The 24735-nt window shown below is 46.3% G+C and overlaps 1 protein-coding gene across 3 annotated transcripts; it reads left to right on the forward strand.

Annotated features, from left to right (window-relative positions):
* The first annotated feature begins 465 nt into the window (after positions 1-465).
* On the forward strand, positions 466-20874 carry ILF3 (interleukin enhancer binding factor 3). Of its 3 annotated transcripts, none has more exons than XM_075916115.2 (20): positions 466-616; positions 5524-5618; positions 5703-5929; positions 6244-6424; positions 6765-6912; positions 8215-8306; positions 8687-8782; positions 9122-9233; positions 9756-9853; positions 10266-10377; positions 10471-10581; positions 10859-11058; positions 11529-11699; positions 12121-12258; positions 12469-12645; positions 12942-13098; positions 14147-14200; positions 17652-18029; positions 19892-20047; positions 20220-20874. In XM_075916115.2, the coding sequence occupies exons 2-20, from the start codon at positions 5616-5618 to the stop codon at positions 20351-20353; spliced, it is 2745 nt and encodes a 914-aa protein (XP_075772230.2). In that variant the 5' UTR covers positions 466-616; positions 5524-5615; the 3' UTR covers positions 20354-20874. The 3 variants fall into 3 exon arrangements, with proteins under 3 accessions (XP_075772230.2, XP_075772231.2, XP_075772232.1); XM_075916116.2 differs by having other exon boundaries at positions 19892-20038; XM_075916117.2 differs by lacking the exons at positions 17652-18029; positions 19892-20047; positions 20220-20874 and adding an exon at positions 14627-17451.
* Positions 20875-24735: the final 3861 nt, after the last annotated feature.

The raw sequence follows: 24735 nt of genomic DNA on the forward strand, positions 1-24735 counted from the left end.
TCTGCACCCCCCCCCCCCCCCTGCCCCTCACCCCCCTGCCCCTGCCCTCTGCACCCCCCCACTGCCCCACCCCCCCTCACCCCCCCACCCTCCCCCTCCCCTCACCCTGCCCCTGCCCCTGCCCCTGCACCCCCCCCCCACTGCCCCTCACCCCCCCCCTCCCTGGCCCCCCCCACTGCCCCTCACCCCTCCCCCCCCCTCACCCCCCCTACCCCCCCCCCCCCTGCGCCCCCCCCCACTGCCCCTCGCCCCCCTTCCCCATCAACGCCCCGGCGCGGGGGGGTGTCAGCGGCTCTAGCCCCGCCCCGCGCACCTGCCCCAGCTCCCGCGCGCCGCGCCGCCTCCCCCTCGTTCCGAGCCCGAGGCGCCGCGCTTCGCAAGGGAGGCGGAGCCAAGCCGGGCGCGCAGGTGACGTCACCGCGCCGCCCGGCACCGATTGGCGGGGAGAGAACCCGGCGGCCTCCACACGTGACCCCTCCCTACCCCCCCCCACTTCGCCCTCCCCCCTTCTCCCGCCGGCTCCTCCCCCCTCGCTGCAGTCGGAGCCGAGGAGCGCTGCGCACCGCACCGCACCGTGTGGGGAGCCGGCGGCGCGGCGGAGGGCACGGCCCGGCCGGTGAGTGCGGGCTCGGGGCGCCGCCGGGCAGCGGGGCGGGCCGCTGGGGGCCGCCGGGCCGGGGGGGCCGAGGCGCGGGCCGGGGGGGCGGTGCTGGGCCGCGGGGCGGGGGGGCGGTGCTGGGCCGGCTCCGAGGCCTGGCGGCCCTCCCCGGCGCAGGCCTGAGGCGGGCGGGTGCCTGGTCCCCGCCGGGCCCGGCCCGGCCCCGCGCTCCGCTCGCCCCATTGTGCTGTGGAGACAAAATGGCGGCGGTGGCGGTTGGGCCGGGAGTAAAAGCGAGGGGGGGGGGGGAGAGCGGTACCGCGCGGGCGCGGAGGGGGGAGCTGCGCGCGCACCTCGCGCGCGGCCTCTCGCGCGCTGCCCGGCTCGCGCAGCGGGGGGGGGGGGGGGGGCGGATGGCGCGTGCGGCGGCTCCGCGCGCTGCTCGGGGCCGCTTTGTTCTCGCGCCCGCCTTTGCAAATGGCGGCGGCTGCTCGCGTGGGGGGCCCGATCCCTGCTCGCGGGCCCGGCGCGTCGCGGGCGGGGGAGCCGCGCTCCGTGCACGCGGCGGGGGGGGGCGGCCCCAGGCCGCGCGCCGCAGAGGCGGGCAAGCCTCCGCCTAGGCCTCATTGAGCCCCCTCCCCCATGGCGGCCATTCTGCCCCCCCCGCAGGCGCAGCCCGGCCGTTCCAAAGCGCCCCCCCACGTCGCCCCTTTGTTCCTCTCCCCGCCCGCTCGCGGCGCTGGGCTCAGGTTACCCGCCTGCCCGCGCTGGGAAATCTCGGCCTCCCATTCGCATCCTCTGCGCGGGCCGGGCCGCGGAGCCTCCCGCCGCGCTGAGCGAGCGGGGCTCGACACTCACTGGCCAGAAGCGGGGAGGAAACGGCCGCCCCGCCCCGCGCGTTTGGTCTTCTCAGCCCGAGGAGCTAATGATTCTACGCGGGGAAACAGAAACATTTTCCTTGTGGCTCCTAGGAGATCCGAGTAGAGCATCTTTGGAAACACAATTTCTTTTTCACACACATTGAGCCAGTTTGGGCATTACTTCGGAAGGCAAGAACCCAATGCCTGTGTAGTATTGGAATCGTTATTGAAACCGTGGTTGACATGGAAATGATAGGAACATTTTAGCATGATGTGATTTTTGAAGTGTTACCTTGTTTTACTCCTTTTTCCCACATGTTAATGATTATTAATTTTGTGAAACTTCGTTGATCGTTCACACACCATTAATAGTGGGCTGTGCCCACTAAAACTCGTGATACCATCTACATGTTTTGTTAGTCTGGTAGCACTTTAAAGACTATTTGTTGTTTATCCTGTATAGACTAAACTCAGCTACCCCTCTGAAGCATAAATAAAATGTTTTTACCAGTTCCATGGTTACCTTTCCTGAAAGGTCTGAATCCTGAGGTACTGCAGAAGACATTAGTAGCTCTTATTCTCACATTATATAGGAGTCTCTGTGATTGTAAGTACATGTATATTATTAGTCTTAAAAAATAGGAAATCTGTGTTTAATCTGCAGGATTTTCTCAAGGTGACTTTTTATTGGCATCTTTCAGAATTGGTCATCACTGGAGAGGGAACAATAGTGTCAATAACAAATATTAACTTATGGCGCTCAGCACTTACAAAATTAATACTCAGAGTACAAATATATTAAAGTGATTTTTAGTAAATTAAGTAAACATTTGGCTAACAGTTGAGGAAATATTAGAGTAGCGGTCAGCCAGATAGGGCCCACCAAGCCTTTCAGTTCAGGTTGTAACTTGCCCTATTGGACCCACAGACAGGGAGCAGCCTCAGGGCTCAGCAGGGCTGGCTGCTCCATCTGTGTCTCTGCACCATTTGGGTGAGGGAGGAGCTTTACACATACACACACACCTCACCCAAATTCCCTTTCAGACCCAGCACCTTTTACTGCATCCCAGTCTTCTACCACAAGCTCCTTTCTGCACCCAATCTCCGTCCCTGCACCCGCTCCATAGAAAAGTGTGTCCTTATGATCACTTTCCAAAATTTTGGAGTGGCTCTTCTCCCCCCCCCACCCCCATATAAAAAATTATTGCCCAGCCCTGTATTAGAGTAATGGTACACATACTTTCAGAAGCAATCCGAATTGAGATCTTTGGATGGGGCTTGGGAAGGTTAGCATTTGCATGTGTTCCTAACAAATGACAAGATATGTGACTTGCAGAATACCAGCATATCTCTGTATTATGGGATAAGAATGAATCCTGGAATTGTTGAAGACTTGTAGGATTCAGTCCTGCAAACATGTACACACATGCTTATCTTTCTTATTGCAGGTAGTCTCCTTGAAGTCAACTGAACTGCTCACAGTAGGAAAGTCTCAGAGGGGTAGCTTTATTAGTCTGTAATTGAATAAAACTTAAAAAAACAAGTGGTTCTGTAGCACCTTAGAAATTAGAGGGGAAAAATTGTATAATCACCTTTTCTGGGCACATCTGAAAAAGTGGCTTGTTCCCATGAAAGCTCATGAGATATATCTATCTATCTATCTAGTTTTCACAGTAGGAAAGTTAATTGTTTGTAAATATTTGCAGATCTGGCACCTCTAGCTGTTTGTTACAATATGCTATCACAAGAGGGCTGTATGGTGACAGTTCTCCACTTGCTGTCACAAAGGATTGATGAAACTGCATTGTCTCTGTCAGAGTGTATTACTTTGGGGTTTGGGGGACTGCCTTCTTCTGTATTGGTATAGCATCTAGCACAGTAGGGTCCTGCTTTAACAGTGTTCCTAGACACTATGATAATGCAGCTCATAAAATATTTACTAAAGCAATGATACTATAGTTGAATACTGAGTGTTTTACCACTTCATTGCTTGTATTGTTTAAGTGTAATAAAACTTAAACAACAAATAGTTCTGTTGCACCTCAGAGACTAAAAAAATCTAGATGGTATCATGACCTTTCTGGGCACAACCCACTTCTTCAGATGAAGGAAGTTAACTCCATTCATCTGAAGTGGGTTGTGCCCTCAAAAAGGTCATACCACCATCTATTTTTTGTTCATTTCTAAGGGGCTGCAGGACTATTTGTGTAAGGTTTTTTTTTTTCAGTTACAGACTAACACAGCCACCTCTCTGAAATTTTAAGTGTAATATGTTTAAGATTAATTGCAAATCAGTGTTATTGAAACAGTGATATGGCATCCTGAGTATATTGTCAATGCTAAGTATTTTTGTAGTGTGTGTCAGGTGTTCTTGTTTTCACTGTCTCTTAAGATACATATCTGGATGGATTCCACTGTCGCTTCATGTTATACAAATTAGAACATAACTTAGTCCCCTTTTCGTGAAGACATGTTTATTTGCAAAACACCTGAAATTCAAGAGATGTATTTGATTCTCGTATGTAACATACAGATGGCACACAATTGTCATGTAACTCTGAGGTAGAAAGAAGATGCCAGACAAGGTTCATATGGATGCATTTAATATAAAAACTAACTACATTAAAGAGTTTGACAAAATCTGAATTGAAATTAAGCAGAGTCCAATAATGGTTTTAAAGTTAAGGAAGGGTCTGCAAGCTCTTGTTTCCAGCTATAATTTCTGTTGAAAACTTTTACACATTTATTCATTAGATTTGAGGCTTGATAACTTTGCATTGCTTGCTTAATTTAGCTCGGTAAGAATTTCATGTTGGAGGTGCCATTTGCTTAAACATTTTTAGCCAGCACCTAATAGGTAATCTAGTTCCTTGGAGTTAGTAGAAAACTAGGAGTTTGGAGGAGTAAAATGAGGTAAGGTTTTTCTGAGATAAATCAAGGAGACATATTAAAGATAAACGTTTCCAAACTGATTTTTGAATTGCTGTCATTACTCAAACTGTCGATTCTTGTAATACTTTATACATTGTCACTGCTGTTTAAAACTAGTTGAGTAAAGCCATTTTGGTGCTAAATTGTATTTTGGGCTTCATGCCAAAAATCACCTGCACATTTGTAACATTCTTGGAAAATTATCTCCTTTCACAGAGTAGACATGTATCCTTAGGAGATGAAGTTTACTGCCACCTATGTACTATTAAAGAACAATCCAAAGGGGTTGAAGTTTGAGATAATATAGAGTTTACAACTGTTATGGCATTTTTTGTTCCGTTCTAAAGATGACCTCAGAATGGTGATGAATAATTCCATGGAGATTCTCGTATAACTGTAACATATATCAAAACTCTGGTATTCCTACACAAGAATTAGTTAATTAGAGGTGTTTAGTTTGCGTAAGTTTTCCCTCAAAATAAGAAATTTTTTTTAATTAGGATTGATTATAAAGCTACTTGATATATTTTGACCTAATGTTGACAATTTGTATCTTAATGGTTATAACGCTTTAGTTTGTTGACTTTCTGTGTCTGCTGACATGAATTTGACCCTGACTATAATTTCCTGCAACTGGTGAAAAGTTAGATTTATGCACTGTATTCAATTTTTATCAAATAGATATCAGTATTATCTGTCAGAAGTATAAAAAATCAAATTCCGCCAAACTTACTCATAATGCAAATAATGAAACAAGGAGAACTAGCTAAGGAAACCAGTTTTACTTATAGGCACATCTTGAATGTGCAGAAGGGACAATGGTTGTCAAACCTTTATTAAATGGGTATATTTGATATAGCACTTGATGAACTCTGGCATATTTTCATTCTTCCCCTCAGAGGGAGAACTTTATGAGCAGTCCATACATGTTAAATGGTATCTGCATGGCAACTACTATATCAGTGTCTACTTGGTCATCTTTAAACTGTTTGTGTGGTCCTAATGTAAACCGAATGCTTTGGTACCCAATTGCTTTGGTAACTAATTTGAGTTATTGTTACAGCTATGCATTTTCCAAAGAGGTGATTTTTCAGTCCATTTATTATGCATTGGCAATTATTTTTCTGTTTTCAGATTATAGGAAGCTGTGGTATTGGTGTAGTTCTTGGGAGGAGGAAGCTTGATAAGGTCTTTTTGAAAGCTTCATCAAAGTTTCGGAAGCAAAAATGGTAAGATGCTGAAATTTTCACTGTTCAGAAATAAATATATATTCTTAGTCTATTATTAAATTGCATCAAACTTTGTCTTTTCAGCGACCGATGCGTATTTTTGTGAATGATGACCGCCATGTGATGGCAAAACATTCTGCTGTTTACCCAACTCAGGAAGAGTTGGAGGCAGTTCAAAACATGGTCTCCCATACAGAACGTGCTCTCAAAGCTGTATCTGACTGGATTGATGAGCAGGAAAAAGTCAGTGGGGAGCAGCCAGAACCGGAGACCATGGATACTACTGCTGAAGAAGAAAACAAAGAAGGAGGGTAAGTAATGTTACTAGTCAGCTGTTTTACAGGGACTGTCTGCTGCTTCAGTAGTACTTTGTTTTCCTCTAGACTAATAGTAATGAGCTCTTAAGTTCTTGAAAAGGCATTATTTATCACTCTCCCCCTAATTTTAATATTCCATGGCCAGAGGACATAAACATGGAATTCAAATAATTTTCCCTGTACATGTGTGTTTGTTTGGGATCTAAACCTTTGCTGCTTTGTCCTGTGAGCTTTGTTAACTTAAACATTTAAAGTGTCCCTTTAAGTGCACATCAGCTACCGTAGCTGCATTTACATATCTTTTACAGGGATCAAAAGACTACAGAGCATTTGACTAGGACCCTTCGTGGCGTGATGCGTGTTGGGCTTGTAGCAAAAGGCCTGCTACTCAAGGGAGACTTGGATCTTGAGCTGGTTCTCCTGTGCAAAGAGAAGCCCACAACTGGTCTCTTGGACAAAGTAGCTGAGAATCTTGGAGTACAGCTTGCTGTGAGTATAGTCCTTTTATTGTGTATGCTTGTCACAGTGAACACGTGCAGGCACACACAAATGGATTAAAGGGACTAGAACTTGAGTGGGATTTTGATTAGGCTTCTTACTAAGACCAAATGGGGAAATGTGGTAGTCTTTAAAGAACCCCCTTGTAAAGTAGATGGATGTCATTTGCCACAAACAGTAATTCTATAATTTCACTTTATAAACTAATTAAACTGAAAGGCAACTCATATCGTCTAGTTCATGCCTTAGGAGAAAGGGCAGTGCTGTACGCTTGGAAGAAATGCATGAATCCAAGAAGAAATTTCTAAATGGTAAAATTATTATATTGTAGGCTATTACTGAAGATAAATATGAAATAATCCAGTCTATTAGCGAAGCTGCAATTATCATTAAGAACACACAGGAGCCTCCGTTGACACTGACAATTCACTTGACATCCCCTGTTGTGAGAGAAGAAATGGAAAAACTGTTAGCTGGAGGTATGGAAGACTGAAAACGGCTAACAGTCAGTCTGGAAACTTACGTTGTCTGTTGCTAATCACTGTTCAAATGTGCTATTCAATTTCAGATTAGGTAGCTCAAGTTGTTTGAGACAAAAATATTTCATTCAGACAAATTCAATTTTCAGATTGTAATACTACAAGAAACCATGGATGTGGATAATCAGAAACAGACTCCTAAAATTGAGTAGCACCTTTCAAGTGGTATAACTTGGGCCTTTAGTTTACTAATATGTAACGTTGTTTAATTCTTTTTTATATCTAGCCATGTTCATGGCCCACACAAATGACATCAAATGTAAGCTCGTACTTCAAAAAAAAAAATCGAAGGCTTCTTGTAAATGACTTTTGCATGTATATGAAATTGGATATGTTATATAAAATGGTTTGAGTTGCAGCAAAAATGATAGGTGCACTGTTGGGTCCCTTTGGCTGTTTTATCAGCTAAAGTTCAGAATTCCAGGACGGGGTGCAGAGTTTTGGATAAAGTTAGACACCATCCATGATCTTACTCAAACTTACTCTTTGGAATAATATTTCAAAAATATCTTCACTTGAAGAATCTCTCACTGATCAGTTCTGTGTCACAGACAGCACACACTTTGACTGATGAACTTATATGCATAGCAAACGTTTGAACTAGCCTTATCTAAAACCCTGGTCTTCAGACACTTCAAAAGTATTAATATATATCTTCAGTTTTGCTGCAGCACAGACTGGAGAATATTCTTGTGCTCTATTGATTGTCTATGGTTCTGATATCTGACTTCGTCTACCAAGCCTTCTAGTTTGTCAATTTTAGGGACGCTGGACCTTTGACCAACAGGACGCACTCTGTCACGGGCCGGGGCCAGGGCAGTCAAGCCTTGTGGGCGGAGGGGGTTCCCTTGGCTTTAGAAAAGCCTTTACCTCTGCTCTGGATGTAGAGTGAGGGTTAACATCAAACTTCCCTTCTGTTAGATACTGTAGGGTTCTACTTTCTGTAGCTTCATTAAAGCACTGTAGGCTTTCTGTTCCTCCTACCTACAATTCCTCTTTCCCCTCATAACATAGGATTTAGCCTATTCCATTACATTACTCTTCTCCTTCTCTGTAGAGTTAAGTTCCAGTTAAGGGTAATAAAGTAAAGTGTACTGTAGGCTATCCTTTCAGGTAAAGGGTATAGCGCTCGATCTTTTGGGAGCCTCCGCTGCCCTTTAGGAAGCTGCCTCATCCCCTCTCCACCTGACAGAACCCCCTTGGTCAAACTGTGCCTTGTCTTCTTATTCCATCCACGAATAGAAACGCTATCAGTCAACGACACCCCGGACGTTCTGGACAGGCAGAAATGCCTTGCTGCCTTGGCGTCACTCCGACACGCCAAGTGGTTCCAGGTTTGCATTTTGTTCTTATATTTGTCTTTAAGTAGCCAGTTAAAGTTTACAAATTATCTAACTTTATATTAAAGTACTTTAACATTGGATGATAGTTGTGCTGAACTTAGCTTCTGTCAACCATACAGTTGCTAAAGAAGCACTTAAGCGAACGTAACGTTCAAAGAGGAAACTTTTTAAATGAGTAGATGCATAGCTGCTGCTTTGTGTTAAGAGTAATGTCACTTTTGTACACTGTAATACTAGTAAATTATAAAATGTAATGTAAATATATATTGTTTACCCTTGACAAAGTAGCACTGCAAAAATAATATTTGTCTGCAAATTAATTGGTTTTGGTATTTTTATTGAATATGCCTTTGCTTGATTACTTATTCTAGGCCAGGGCTAATGGTCTGAAATCGTGCGTCATAGTCATCAGGGTCCTGAGAGATCTGTGTACTCGGGTTCCTACTTGGGGACCACTAAGAGGATGGGTAATGCTTGCTTTTTTCTGAATTGTTTGGTTTTTTTCTTTGTCACTGGAGAGAGCTGTTCTTCAGTCTGAAATTCCATTTTTATGAATTGCAACTTCCTTTCATTTGAATAAATTATTTGACGTATTCTGTTTTTGAATACATTATGTGTGATATAATCACATACTTTGGATATGTGGGGAGAATTTAAAGTAATTTTTAAACTTATGGCAGTACAATCCTCTGCTTCTTGTATCTAATTTGGAGACTCTTTTGCTGTTGCTTGGCGTCTGTTGGACACTTTCCCTAAAGCAGTCCTGTGTTTGCATCTCACTTCTTAAAATCTCAAATATCTTACAGCCTCTGGAGCTGCTGTGTGAAAAATCCATTGGAACAGCTAATAGACCAATGGGAGCTGGTGAGGCCCTGAGAAGAGTACTTGAATGTCTTGCGTCTGGAATTGTTATGCCAGGTTAGATGGTTCTCTGTATATACATTTCAAAGCAAGAAATCACATGGGATGTGATTCAAGTTTGGTGCATTGTAGTATTATGTGGTACTTGAAAGGCCCCCACCCCTATGTCGTTGTCAGAGTTGCTTTGATCCTGCCTCAGCGCAGGGAGAAGGACAAGATGACCTTTCAGTCCCTTCCAGCCCTGCAGTTCTATAATTCTGTGTTTGCAGTTTATAATGTGTAGTGTGTATGGGTTTTACAGTTCATAGTTTTATTTAGGGCACATGGACCCATGATGTTAAGCCCTGCAGTGTGAAGTACCAAGTGCTGCAAGTGTTAAATGGATTGTCTTTCTAAGTGGTTTTGACCAACTTCACTTATAATTGTACTTGTAAAATAATCCAAATAAATTTCAAAATGTTGGAAATTGATCTATTTTACACAGATGAGTGTTGAATGATGCCAAGGGAATACTTAGTTTAGATTTTTTAGAAACACTAGGATAATTCTCTGCATATCTTCCTTGTTTCCTGCCTTCAGATGGTTCTGGTATTTATGATCCTTGTGAAAAAGAAGCCACTGATGCTATTGGGCATCTAGACAGACAACAAAGGGAAGATATCACACAGAGTGCTCAGGTATAGTTTTGACTACAGATGTTGCAAAAACTTAATGAGTTCAATTTATGTTGAACTTCCATATTGGTTAACAGTAGTCTAGTAACCTCACCGAGGTTGGTTTTAATATTTTTAATACTTAGTCATGTTAAAAAATGGGTCTCACACTAATAAAAGGAATTTATAGTTTCATCTACCAGAAGCAAAAGTATCAGGTTTTAAGTAGTGATTTACCACTGTGGCCCAGGTTTTGGATTGAACTTAGAATTCTAAGGAGCATCCTATTTAAACGGAAGTGTGTTCTTTTGATGTGTTTTTGTTGGTTTTTATTTTGTGCAGGGGTGGGTAGAAGATTCCTCTTTGAACCTCTGCAGTGAGCAAATGTTGCTTTAGCACCTTGTGCATCCCATTAACACGTGTTTCATCTTTCTAGCATGCCCTGAGACTTGCTGCTTTTGGCCAGCTTCACAAGGTCTTGGGGATGGATCCCCTGCCTTCCAAGATGCCCAAGAAACCAAAGAATGAAAATCCAGTTGACTACACTGGTAAATATTGGAATAAATGTCTACATTCTTTGTGCCCAGTACTTTTATTGCACCGTCACTGTGTAACTGATATATTTCTTACGACTTTTACAGTCCAGATTCCCCCCAGTACCACATACGCCATCACTCCGATGAAGCGTCCTATGGAGGAGGATGGAGAGGAGAAGTCTCCCAGCAAAAAGAAAAAGAAGATTCAGAAAAAAGGTATTGAGTTAATCAGAGGTAGGTAACAAGTAACAGGGTGCAGCCTAAAAGCTGTTTTCAGACTAAAGGCAAAACTTCAGAAGAAACTATTTCACGTGGAATGGCTTATTACAAATCTAAGGCTTTCTCTAGAGTAAATGATACTTTCAAGTCCCTATTTCTATTCAAGACATCCACAGTGGCAGATTGTAACCTCTTATTGTCTGAACGCAGTTGTCAAGTTTGTTTTAAAATAAAAGTGCATGTCTGACACAGAACAAACTGTGTTTCTATTTAGAAGAGAAAACGGAACCTCCCCAGGCTATGAATGCACTGATGAAATTAAACCAGCTAAAACCTGGTCTCCAGTACAAACTTGTGTCTCAGACTGGTCCAGTTCATGCTCCTATCTTTACTATGTCTGTGGAAGTCGATGGCAGCACGTTTGAGGCATCGGGGCCTTCCAAAAAGACAGCCAAATTGCATGTGGCAGTAAAGGTAAGAGCCTTGTATGCATGTAACACTTTTCTTTTTCTGAAAATACATTAGTACCTGAAGACTTACTCCCTTAAACTTGATCTTCTAGAAGATCATGTTTAAAATATCTGAGGTCTGTAGGCCCTTATACATGGATACAGTTTTGTGTAGAAGTTAAAACACTGAAGGAGTAGCAGCCCGTGACAGAGTAAGTAAATCACTAGCCAGAAGACTCTTCTTACTGCCAGAGTTCAAAGGGACTGCAAAGCTTGGGGGATGTTTCTAGCCCACACGTTCCAGCTCCATCAGTGGAGATGGATGAAGCTTGGTCTAATACTCTGGAATGAATGTGTGAAGTTGTAATGTCAGGGACAGGGGATCCATTTCTGCACAGCTTTCTCAAATAGCCATATCACAATATGGGTATGAGAGTCATGGGGGACATAGCATCAGTATGTGACAGTGGCCTTTTTCTCTTCCCACACCCCCAGGTGCTGCAGGATATGGGTTTACCTACAGGAGTGGAAGGCAAAGAGTCTGGAAAAGGAGATGAATCGGCAGAGGAAACAGAACAGAAACCAGTGGTAGTTGCCCCTCCTCCTGTAGTGGAAACTGTCTCTACACCCAGTGCTGCTTCTCCTCCCTCAGAGCAAACTTCAGAAGTAAGCACAAACTTTTTACGTCTTTTGAAATCTGATCTTTCCTCCAACCTTCAGGAGTGGACTGTTGTGATAAGCCTGCTCAAATTATTTCCTATGAGTCGGAAACACTCAAGCACCATTCTAAAAGGAGTGCCATGCACTTGAGTGTCAGTGGAGTTTTTGGAAGAGCATCTGTTAAATAGCATGTCCTGAAACTCCTTACAATCCTGTAAAATATCTAAGGATTTTTTTTTCTTTCCTGTTTAAAGGGAAGCAAAGAGTACACTTGACTACACATTGCTGACAAATGCAAAATATAACTGATGAAATAATCCATTTCCTTTAAGGCTAACATTTTCCTTTACTTATAAAATCCATAAACTGGTAATTCCCGAATCCAGCAGCTTTTTGGAACTTTAACTACGTTTCTAATGTATTTTAGAATGTGAAACAACAGGGACCAATCCTGACAAAGCATGGCAAGAATCCAGTGATGGAACTCAATGAGAAGAGGCGTGGTCTGAAATACGAACTGATTTCAGAGACAGGAGGCAGCCATGACAAGCGCTTTGTTATGGAGGTGAGCTGACTTTGGTCATCTACATACAAGATTGCATTTATAGACATTCGGTGCAGTTTGGGCTTCTAGGCCTAGTACAGTTCCATGGTTCTGTCTGACACTGTGGAAGTAACAAGCTATGCCATGCTTTACCAGCACGGCTGTGACAAAAGTGACTTCTCTTCTGTGAATAGTGCTGATCCATACATGATTATTTAATCTGTTTCCAAGGTTGAGGTTGATGGGCAGAAATTTCAAGGAGCAGGCTCAAACAAGAAAGTGGCAAAAGCCTATGCTGCATTAGCTGCTCTGGAGAAGCTATTTCCTGATGCCCCCATTGCTATTGAGCCCAATAAGAAGAAAAGAGCCCCTGTACCTGCAAGGGGAGGACCCAAGTTTGCAGTAAAGGTAGGTCGACTTGCTGGTGATTTAGTGTTTGTGTGAATGAGCTAAGAATCGTTGTCTAGTGTGTTTACCTTCCACTGTACTAACTACTCCACCGCCGAGAGAGGCGGGGAAAGGGTGGGTATATCCCAGTTGACCTTTGGAGAAATGGAGATGGATTTTTATCACTAGTGGTAGAACTAGGACCAGACACTCAGATGCGAGGGTTGGTTCTACTTGCACTGAACTTTAGAAACACACATCTGTTTCATCTTGGACTTTAAAAATAGTTAGTAACAAGTCATCTCTCTTTTCCACAGCAACATAATCCAGGTTTTGGAATGGGAGGTCCCATGCACAATGAAGTGCCACCTCCCCCAAATATGCGTGGGCGTGGCAGAGGTGGCAACATCAGGGGCCGTGGTAGAGGCAGAGGTGGATTTGGTGGCGGCAACCATGGTGGCTACATGAATGCTGGTGAGTTACCATGAATAGTTCACTCTACCAGCTTGAAGCCTGCTGTCTCATGCTAACATGGACAGGGCTCGTCGAACCGCGGCCAGCCCCGCTCGCCAGCCGTGCTGTCCGGCTCTTCCGGCTTACAGTCTACTCACCACGGGCGAGTAGATTGTAGAATTTGTCGAACCCTGTTCATGGAGGTAAAGAGAAGGAGCCATGCAGAGTGTTACGCTTTTAAGAAGCACATGGGATCTCTTTCGGGGAGAGGCAATGCGATGTGTTCCTTGAAAATACAACATGAAAAGCAGCAAATGCAGCCCTTCCAGTATGGCTACGGGCTTTCCATTATGGCTACAGAAAAAGTCTTTTGTACTTTTACAAAGATTGCTAGTGTAGCCCTTTCTGTTAGGGATGTTCGGAAGCATGCCATTCAGTAATTGTGTAGGCGACAAATGTCGGTTACACAATTAACCCAATAAACGGTTCTGAATGTAAAGAAGCTTGGGAGCTGATGGGCAGGCACTCTGGCTCAGTCCTGGCTCGTGCCATGTCCCAGAAGCTATTCTTGCTGTAGCTTCACATTTAAATAATTTGTGAGATCTCTAGTTTTTAATTGTTTGTCTAGGTGTAAATCAGTTAAGGTGGAGGAGTATGATGTTAGGGTTGGTTGGTAAAATTTGAGTAAAATTATTAGATAAGGAACAGCTAAGCTGAACTTTATATGGTTTCCCTCTATAAACTGGGGCCCAAAGGGAAGTTCTTTGGGAACTAATTCCAGCGCACAGCTCCAAGACCAGAGCAGCCCTGGGTCAATGACATTGTGCAGAAACTGGAGTCCCCCCCAGATGGATCTGATCTTAACTTTGACAGACCTATCTGGGGTTGATAGGCTTTCATGGTTTAAGCATGTAGGTGGCATCTGTATACTGTTATATAGAATGCAGAGTTCCTGTGTTGCATGTTGCACTGTAGTTTATTGGAAATGAAATTTGTTTAAATAAAAGCTTTTCATTCCTTTAGTGATAGAAAATGAATTTTTTAGAGTACTTGCTTTACTTCATTCTAGGAGCTGGATATGGAAGCTATGGTTATGGAGGAAATTCTGCAACAGCAGGCTATAGTAAGTGTTAAAGTTTTAATCTTTGAAACACAGCACCATACTGGGGTTACTAAAACTCTGGGTTACACCATACAGTGATATACCTGTACCTGAACCATCATAGCATGCTCATTTTTTTAAAAAAATGAGAAATAATGAAAGGTAGCTGAATCTGATGTTTAAAACTTAAACTCAAATCCAGGTGACTTCAGGTTTCCTCTTCAAATGTGAATATTTTAAATTTCTCTGCTTTAAACCATGTGAAGCAATCCACCACTCTTGTGAATGATTTTCCAGAAAATACACAGCTATTTGTCTTGAGAAGAAGCCTTCATTGGGGGGTGACAGGAGCAGAGAAATCTAAAACATGACTTTCAAATGTGGCGCATTTTGCCATCTTCAAAAGAATTCTAATTTTTTTCTCTGCTCTGTCTCCCCCTTTTGTAGGTGACTTTTTCACAGACTGCTACGGCTATCATGATTTTGGGTCTTCCTAGATCATCTAAAAGTATTGCACAAAAACAGCTTTTTACTCCAATTTTCTCGAACTCCAAAACCCAAAGTGTCCGTGCTGTGTCCCTGTGCTTCACTGGGTTTCTCAACAGTGGCTTTTCACCGCAGCTTGTCTGAAACTATTAGCCTGCAGAACTTAAGACAGTGGCAGTTTTTATTGTGATTTGCCTTTGAACTTGGTCGTAATTGATGTACACAACAGGGGGAACTAATTATCCACGAACATTTTTGTGCAGTTTGCACAAATTTTAAAGTCAGCTCTGTTCAGCATAAAGGCAAAAAGCCCACCTTTGCTTTTTATGGAAAGCATTACTTTATTTTTAAGAAACCAGTACTGAAGTGTTTTAATCTACCTTTATCTTAATTTACAACAGGTTTTTTACAAAATTTAAGCCTTTTAATAAACACCAGAACTTGGATAGATGGCTCTGACAGTAGGGAAGAGACTTTCAACACTTCTGAATCTAGTGCAGCCCAGCTTTTTAAGCATGCAAAATGATAACTTGTATGTGGAATCATATGTGCTAAATTAATCTTTACATCCTTTGTAATACACTGGTGGATAAATGCTGGGGGGGGGGGGCTTATTGTGGCTGATAGCTAGGTATACTCTCAAAGGTATTGTATTGTGCTTCCAATACTGGTACACAAAATAGCCAGGCATTAAGGAGTTGGTGTAAAAAATGTTATTTTTGATTACTTTTAAAATGCATGGGTTCATTAGTTACATTAAAAATGGGCTTTTTTAAAATAAGCATAAAGGGCCTAAAACACTTCAAAAACTAAAATGTCCAGGGTTTGTAAATCCAGCGGGCCATCTGATACTCTATAGCTTGTGCCTCTTGTAAAATGCACAATGCCCTATAAGCAGAAGTATTTAATAGCCTGGACAATTAAATGTTTCTCAGAGAATAAATTTCCCCTTGAGACTCTCAAATCTTTAATAATAAACGTGTTCGGTCCTTTATTCTTGCTGTGATGCCTATGTTTCAAAATTGTATCTTTGTCACTTCTTTTTGACTGCAGAGCTTGCAGCATTGCATTGATTTAATATGTGAGGCTCAATACCGTTTGAGTTAACTCAGTCATTTAAACTGGTGAAAACAGGAATCTGTCAAACATCAGGTTGTAGAAACCTTCTTGGGCAAAATTTTAAATTTCAGTGTGAACACTTTTTAAAAAAATAATGCATGTCCTATTTTTTTTAGAAAGTTATTGTTTGAGATAATGTCTTTTTATACAAGGGAATAGTTATTGTTCTGAATGAGGTGAAAACTGCCATTTTTTAAAATGAATACATGTTACAGTAACTTGTGTGTTGGATATTTTTTTTTCAGTAGATTTAACTGAAGGGGGGTTCAGATGCAGTGTTAATGCTTGCTTAGTTCAATATGAAGGGGTCATCTAGGAATGACTCCCAGCAGCTGTCTTAACTCGCTTGGGAAAGGAGTCTGCTTCCACCCTTGGTTTTCAGCTCAGGTGATGCAAGTTTTCTCCCTGACATCCTGTTCGGGAGAAACTCTCTTCTGCTTTTTTTTCCCCTGTAACTCTGGTTCTCTGTACCAAAACTGGAGTTCAGTGCCACACTACAGGCCTATTTTTATTGTGGTGTAGGTAAGGCCATAATCATGTTATAACTTCTGTTAGGTTGAAAGAAACATGAAAGAACTGTGTTTCTCCCCTTTTGAAACATGGCCTTTTGCCCACAGAAGAAACACATGTTATAACAGGTTTATTTGAAAAGTTTTAGTCCTTGACTTTTTAACCTTAAATTCTCCTCTATTTGAGAGATACTGAGTACTTCTTACATCCCTTCGTTTCTAATGTAGTTTAAATCGGTAGTACTCCAGCCACCTGTGTCTGCAGCAGCACTTACTCTCCTAGAGCTGTGGGTACTCTACTGTGGACACTGATGCAGGTTTTTTCCTAGATCCTAGTGGCGGCTGATTCTTGGTAAATAAGAATTGTGATCTTTATTAAAAAGTCAAAATGCAACGTACCTGCTCTCATCTTTTAAGTTACTAAAATAGGCCAGTTATCTGGGGCCTGAACAGAACAATCCTGTTAAACTTGAACAAGTTTAAATTTGACAGCAAAGCAGTTACTCAGCAGTGCAAGCCCTAGTCTGTAAATGCCACAGGCAGATTAGAAAATAAGTTTCTAGTTGCCAGAAGACTTGGTACAGTGTTATTCCAGCTATTCCTTTTGAGGCCCTCAGCCGAAACACAGGGTTCTGGTAAACTTGTGAGTTTGTGCTGTTGGCAGAATTTGATAGTGAGTAATTTAGTACAATTGAAATAAGCGTTATAAAAGGCATCTTTAATTTCAGTCAAATTATTGCTACATAAACAGCACTTCATGTGGAGAGTGCTCTTTATTTTAGAGTGATTTGCATGGGTGTTAACTCTAAGTCCTTGTCTCTGGGTTAAGATTCTTCCGTATTGTCATTCCTTTTCTGTGGAGAATGGACTTTGATTATCACTGGGGGCTAGCTTGTCTCAAATGTAATTTGAGCACTAGAACAACTTAACTCTGTAAAACATGAAGTAATAATTGTTAGATATTGTAAAATGCGTTAGAAAAACCACTAGTCACCTTGAACTTAGCTCTAAATTTGGTGTAGATGCTTACAGAAATTAAATGTGTGTAGAACTTTGACTTGGAGAGTTGTTAAATGAACAGTGAGAGTAACTGGGAGTTCCTATGTCAATGTGTGTAGTAATTCCTTATTGACTTAAATGAACAAAATGTTACACCTGTTGGCCTTGTCTGGAATTACTTAAATCTATCTTTCATGTATTGGTCACAGTCGTCCTAGATTCTCAAGTGCTGCGTACATAATGACAAAGCATCATGGTGTGATGCAGCGCGCACAGCCGTTGACATTTGCGAAGCGGCGAAGTGACTGTTTCCACAAGCCTGCACGAAACACAGTTTGATTTACTCTTCCTTTGTTCAGGCCAGTTCTATAGCAATGGTGGGCACTCTGGCAACACGGGAAGTGGTGGAGGTGGAGGCGGCGGCGGCGGTGGCGGCGGCGGCTCCTCTGGCTACGGATCGTACTACCAAGGTGGTGACAACTACAGCTCACCAGTTCCACCCAAACATGCTGGAAAGAAGCAGCAGCATGGAGGACAGCAAAAGCCTTCCTATGGGTCAGGCTATCAGTCCCACCAAGGCCAGCAACAGCAGTCGTACAACCAAAATCAGTACAGTAATTATGGCCCTCCACAAGGCAAACAAAAAGGGTACAATCACGGACAAGGCAACTACTCTTACTCCAATTCCTACAACTCCTCTGGCGGAGGATCAGACTACAACTACGACAGCAAATTCAGTGAGTTTCTCTTTGGGAGTATGGGATTCCCCACACAGTGTGTTCTTGTCACTGCAGCGGGCGGAGGGAGAGAGCCCATGGAGTCTCTGGCACTCCCAAGCAACCAGGTTGACTGAACTTGGGACTGAAAGGATCACAGTAGATACTGTGCGTGTTTGGGGCAGTGATGTTAATGGTTAAACTGCGGGGGGGAGGGGGGGCTGCCCCATCCCGGCTGGAGCAGCCCCGATCATAGCAGGGGGGCATTGCAGCCCAGTTGGGCAGGCATGGCCCACCCAGCCACCCCGTTTAATTTAACCTGTTAAACGGTATCTCAGATCCCTAGTTGGGGGGGGGGCAGACAGATTTCCACAGGGAATCTGAAGCGTTTTGGGGATGAGCAGGTGGCACTGCCTTAAACATTTGTGTTGTGATGGAACATCAGTGCCACACTGGCATGAGTGTCCATTATGGGGGTGCTTTGCTCTGCTGCATCTTCCTAATGAGCAGTGTCATGGAATCAGGGGCTTGAACAGGACTGGAAGGAATCTTCAGGGCCTGCAGCGTTTCTTCATGGTGCAGAGCCCAAATGACCCAGCCAGGTGTAGCTGTTGTGAAAAGCTGCACTTCTGTCTGAAAGCCAGGCCCTAGTCCCTCATGTAGACAGTGCTGGGTCAGTGGAAGAATTGCCTCTTGAGGAGGTGGAGAAACTACAGCAAAGGGCGAATCACTCCTCGAGTGAAGTGATGCAGTAGTGCGCTTGTACCTCAGTAACCTTTTAAGCCTTAGCTGTTAGCTGCCGAGTGTAGCAGATACCACATTGGCCTCCTGACCTGTTAGACCAGGAGCACAGAACCTGTGGTGTGCGGGCCAGATCCAGACCCTTGCTTGTTGGCCTGTTCATGGGCCTCATGTTCAGCTCCCCCGCTGGAGAGAGGTAGGGTGCAGAGGCTCAGGGCTTCCCTGGCAGTGGGGTGAGCTGGTACTCTCAGCTCTAGCCCTGTAGGTGGGAAGCCCTGAGCCTCGGTGCCACCCCCAATGGGGCTGGAGCTTTGGGCACGGGCTGGGGAAGCCTCGAGCGTCTGCACCCCCCCATGCAGGTGAGTTGACTGTGCGTGGTTCCAGAGGGTCAATGCCCCTTATATAAAAAAGGTTCCCCGCCCTGCATTATGCTGACACTTCCATTCTGACACTGCGAGTCTGTTACAGGCAGTTCTCCACGGCCTGGCACATTGGGTGGGTCTGTGTGGATTACGTCTGCCGCATTAACCCTAATGCGATCAATTGGGCAGCTAGTCTTGAGTAGCTTTAGAAGAACAAACATTTGTGGTGGAAAGAGCAGAACTGTCAGATGAAGCTGCTTCAGGGCACTTATCCCGAAGCCAGCTGGCCTGTTCACATCCAGCAGTCATGTTGGTTTTGGCTTGGCAATGCTAACTGAGGCTACCCACGTGACTCAGCCAAGAAACTGCTCAAGCCCCCCCTCTCGACAAAAGGTTATCGCTTTACATGCATGAGCTGTTCTTGCAGCTCTAGGCCAGATGCCCCCCCACGCTCCCAGCGCCCTCGCAGCCACGTACAATTGTACCGGCTGTGGAGATTACCCTGCTATTACACGCTGGTCTCGCTTTGGTACGGTTTTGACTGCTTAAGCCTCCGCTGCTCTGGCAACTAGGCATGTGGAGCTTTTACCGGCCAAAGGCTTTTCTCTAATTGAGCACTTGCCCAGAAGCCTTACCTTGCTGGGTCAGACACCTTGGCAGTTTCTCTTAGGAGCTCTGCGTTCCACATCAATAGTCTGGATATTGTTAAGGGCTCCTAGTCTAAGAGCAGAGTTGCAGATTTCATTGTCTGCCTTGTTCACTGGGTGTTCTCAATTGCAGGTTACGGCGGCGGCGGTGGTGGTGGCGGCGGCCGTGGTGGAGGTGGAGGTGGAGGAAATAACTATGGGTCAGGAGGTTCCTCATACAATACTGGTTCCCACAGCGGCTATGGGGGAGGATCTGGGGGAGGAGGGTCGTCTTACCAAGGTAAGCAAGGTCAGTACACAACCCTCTCTGTCTTTCCTTTGTTGAATGGTTTTGAGTGTGGTGCAAAGACGCAGTCACCACTTCCGAGTCGTGTGTGCACGCCACTGGAGGGCAGCCCAGATGGGACAGTCGCTCCTGTCCCACAGCCTGGTTTACGTGACCTCTTCTCTCTCCGTTTCAGGTGGATATTCTTCTCAGACAAACTACAGCTCTCCCGGTTCAGGCCAGAATTACAGCGGACCCCCAAGTTCCTACCAAGCTTCCCAAGGCGGCTATGGCAGAAACGATCACAGCATGAATTACCAGTACAGATAAGCCGGCCCTTTCTCCTGGGGTGTGAAGTTTTGTTACCTTCCGCACTGCGCACCCTTTGAATATTGAGTTTTATTGCATCACAGTAAACATGTAAACCCCCTGTTTCCATGTTGCAGTGCTCTTTGTGATCTCCGTCACTAATGGTTGAGTACCTGTAATTCCATACGTAGCTGTATTTTGGACATCTATGTATTTAATGGTTTGTTAGTTGCCATTACCAACTTTGTCTAAATAGAATTTTTGAGTTAATAAAATTTCTGTATCCTTTTTCTATTTAAAATTGTCATTCAAGTGTTAACCCAGTATGGCTTTAAATAGATAAGGGATATGTCATCTGTTAATGCTTTTGTGAAGTGAGTTAAACAAGCTTTCTGTATTTTAATGCTTTAGTGTTTCAGTTTTATAAGTGAAGATTTTATTTTAAAAACCAGTGGGAAAGAGTGGGTTTTGTATGTCTGGATCATTCAGGCAGTACATCTGGATTAAGCTGAATGTAGACAAATAAACACAAACTCTTGATGTCTTTGTCTCCAAACATGTAGTTTTGCCTTGCATACAAATGTCAGCTAGAATGTTTGTCTGCAGCAAAATAACTGTTTTGTCCTCCCCTAATAGCTGCACTGGCACAAATAGTGCAAAATGGTCAAAGCCAGTTTGCAGAAATACAGCCAGCAGCCTCAGAGATATGTGGCCGATACTCATGTTAAGTAGCTGTTTCTAGCCAAATAGAAAGCAGAACTCAGTTTGTTCACAGTTATAAAAATTGGCCACAACTGTCACTTTAAATCTTTCAGTGCTATTGGTTCTCTCCAGAGCTGCCATTCTTGCTTTAGGGTTTTCTGCTGGACAGCTGAAATGGGGCCAGACTTGTCAGCCACCAGATAAGGTGTCTTGCCATTCCCTTGGGAACCTGCAATGCAGAGCATAGTGCCTCCTTCCTTGGGAGTTGCTGTGCTCCTCCAGCAGAGCCCTGCCAGGGCAAAGAAAATAGCTAGACTGACACTGTCTTGCCAAAGGACGCAGTTGAGAGGAGCGGTTCCTGGTGGCTCCTGTGCCTGCCCTTGGAAGCAGGGAGAGAAGAGCTTTGATTCCTCTCCTCTCACCCCCCTACCCCCCCCCCCCCCCCGGCTCTCTTAGATGTCAGTGCTGCCCTGGGTAGAGGAAAGAGTCCGGCAGCAGCAGTTGTGGAATAGGTTTGGTGAGGTTCTGGTGTCCACAGGGCTGGCCTGCCAAGTGGTAGATCACTCTAGTGCCATCCTAACCCTTAGCTGCAGACTCCTCGGTGGAGGACTGGGAAACCCCTCTTGGAGGTAGGCCTGGGCCACTGCAACTAGTAGCAGCAGTGTGCACAGGCACCAGTACCCCCCTCCCCTCAGCCTCCTCACTTGACTTCCAGGCCTGGCCTTGGGAAATGAACTAGGTGGGAAGCGGCTTGCCTAGACAGCGCCATGCCCGCAGAGGACGAGTTCTCGGGCTGCAGCCAAGGAGGAGCCCCAAGAAAACGTTTCCTGCTGTGGTCACGATCCCTGCCACACGAGGTGCCCCAGCCCTTGAGGCTCTGGCAGCTCGTCTCCACCTGGCCATCGCAAATAAACTCTTGCCAGAGTTAAAACCTGCCCTGGGCCTATGACTTCCCCGGGTGGAAGCAGAGAGCCCTTGCTCAAGCAGGCATGTCTGAAATGCCTATGGACAGGCACTGGGCTGGGGGATGTCAGGCCCTGGCTCGTTGCCTGCAACAGGCCTGTCTCTTGCGGGGGAGGGGAAACACACGGGTCTGTGTGCTGCCCCCATCCTGAGCGCACTAACCACTCCCATTGGCTGGGAACCTGCCGCTGGCTGCTTCTGGGCACAACGTGGTCAGTGGGGCCAGGAAAGGCAGGAAGCTGCCACCACTGCCTGAGAGCCCCTCACGGTAAGTGCCTCCTGCCCCAGCATTGACCCCTCCACAGCCAGGGGGCCCCTAACACCTCTAAGCTCCATCCTCAGCCTCACCCCGGAGCCCACACTCCAGTCTCATTCTGTCTGGCTCTGGGCATCAGCACTTCCACTGGCTCATGAGAGCAAGTTTGCAAGCCCCTGGCCTAGTGAGCACTAGATGGCGCTGCCTAAACTGGCCAGGCCCTCGTCTCCTGCTTCCTGGGAATGGGAGGAGCCTGCCTTGGCCTAGCGCGGCTGGATTAGACCAGAGGCTTGGCCAGTGTTGGGCTAAAATCGCCTTGAACCAATTCCCCCCATGCTGCTCACCCCTGCAGTAACCTCCCCTCTGGCTCCCAGAAGCAGCGTGACAGAGACACAAGCACGTCCCCAGAGGAGACCTTTCCCTGATCTGCCCATCCGTCAGTCTGGTATAAGTGGCAGACACACACATGCAGAGTGTTAATCTGCTGGACAGTAGTGGGATGCCGCCAGTGAGCCGGGAGGTCAGGCAGTTTGGAGAGGGCTGCAATTTGCTGTCTTTAATCATCTCGTACAAGTGGCACAGAGGCAGGCAGCAATCCCTCCCAGCTCTGCCAGACTGCCCCTCCTGGTCCGGTGCCAGGCAAGCCCCTTTGTGCCCTGATGTGTCTAGAGAGGGTGGGGTGCTGGCTGTTGGGGGGGAAAGGCAGTGAGGACCCCCGGCTGCTCTGCTGTGGTGGGGAGTGGGCTATGATCCGACGTTGCTTGGTGCCAATGGCTCGGTAGGTAACCACAGGTAAATGCACTCCCCCTGGTTTGGGGAATATCTGCCGTTAACGAGCATCTGATGCTTTTCATCTCCGTTCCCCTCCAGCCTCCCTGTACCGCTGTGCCCCTGCGCCTTGGCAGGCCGGGTGCTCCTGGCTTCACCACCCCCACGAGGGCATGGCTAATAACCAATGTTCCCTCTAATTTTCTCCATCTCTGTGTAGAATAAATGTTGGTCTGTGCAGGTGTGCACCACCAATGTAAACATGCTTGTGGGTGCTCTGCTAATCAGCTTGGCAGCATTTGAATTCTGGGTAGCTGCCCAAGTGCTCCACTTGCCAGCAATGCCCTGTGCTTGTCTGGGAGGCAGGTGTGTGCTATGGTGGAAGCAAATCCCCATCGACTTGGATGCTTGCTTCAAGCCACGAGCCCCTCCGTGGACTGAGAGCTGGGCTGTGGGGGAAGGTGCACCAGGGAGGTGTACGGCTAACGCAGGCCCCCAGAGCTCAGTGGGTGACGGACTGGGAAGGGGGGCATGGAGGAGCTTTTTCCAGGGTTCCGATGCTGGGGGAGCTGTTACTTAGCCCTGGGGGGGTAGTGGCTGCTCGGGCGGGAGATGGGTGGGATTGCAGGAACAGAGAAAGCTGCCTCTGGCTGCAGGCAGCTGGGCGCAGCTTGGAAACGGGCCGGTTCTGCTCTTCTGGCGCTGGCTGCTGGGGGAAGAGGGTTCTGGGCTGGGCTGACCCGGAGTGGCTGTTCCCAGAACTGGGGAATTCTGGCAAGCAATTCCAGCGGGAGGGGGGAATGGCCTGAGCACGTCCCAGACATTTCCAAGGGGGTTGCTGGCAGAGCCTCCCCCAGCCCTGCGGTGTGCGAATGTCCTTGCTGAAGCAGGCAGCTTGCTCAGAGCCTGGTGCCACAGCGGGGGGGGGCTGGCTGCAGGAAGCTGTTGGCTGTGGTGCCTGGAGCTGGCTTTTGCCTGCAATTTGCACCACAGGCCCTGACTCGGGGAGATACCCTGGTGTTCCTGCTCTACTGACTTACACCCGGCCGGGTTCCGTTGATCTAACCCCACCGGCCCTTAGCGGCGGATCCCTGGCTGTCCCTTGGCAGAAACGCAAAGCACTGTTACCAATCCGGGGTGCCAAACAGCTGTGCAGCCTGCTTCTGGAAACGGCTGCTTTTCCCACGGGGCTCCGAGGCTTCCTGCCGTGGAGCAGCCTCCTGCTGTGAGGTTTGGCATAGCTGTAAATCCACTCATGCCCCAAACAGCCACTCAGGCTAATGGAGGAATCCCTGGGCCAGCCCCCCGGGGGCCAGCCTCACTCGGACACTCACTACTAGACACACGTGCTCCCCGTGGCGCTTGCTTCCCCAGGCCCGACCATTGAACAGACTCGGGTCTCGGCTGGCCCAGGGCAGCAGCCGCTAGCTGACCTTCGGCCTTGGCCGTTCGCTCCCTCGGACGACCTCACGGCTGTGTGAGAGTAGCTCCGAGCCCAGCAGGCGTGGACACTGCACGGTGCAGCCCGGGCCGGAGGAGGATGTGAAGGCAGCATGTCTGCCATGCTTCGCTGGGGCTGCAGGAAAGAGCTGCCGCAGGGCAGTAGCTTTGCATGCCAGCAGCATGGGCAAGAGCCCAGCCCCAGACCTGCACCCGTTGGCGTGGGCCCAGGTTGGGAGAGGGTGCTGTTAACCTCCGTGGGCTTAGCGGGGGG

The sequence above is a fragment of the Pelodiscus sinensis genome, chromosome 31 (assembly GCF_052426305.1).
Source record: "Pelodiscus sinensis isolate ZL-2025 chromosome 31, ASM5242630v1, whole genome shotgun sequence".
Lineage (NCBI taxonomy): Eukaryota > Metazoa > Chordata > Testudines > Trionychidae > Pelodiscus > Pelodiscus sinensis.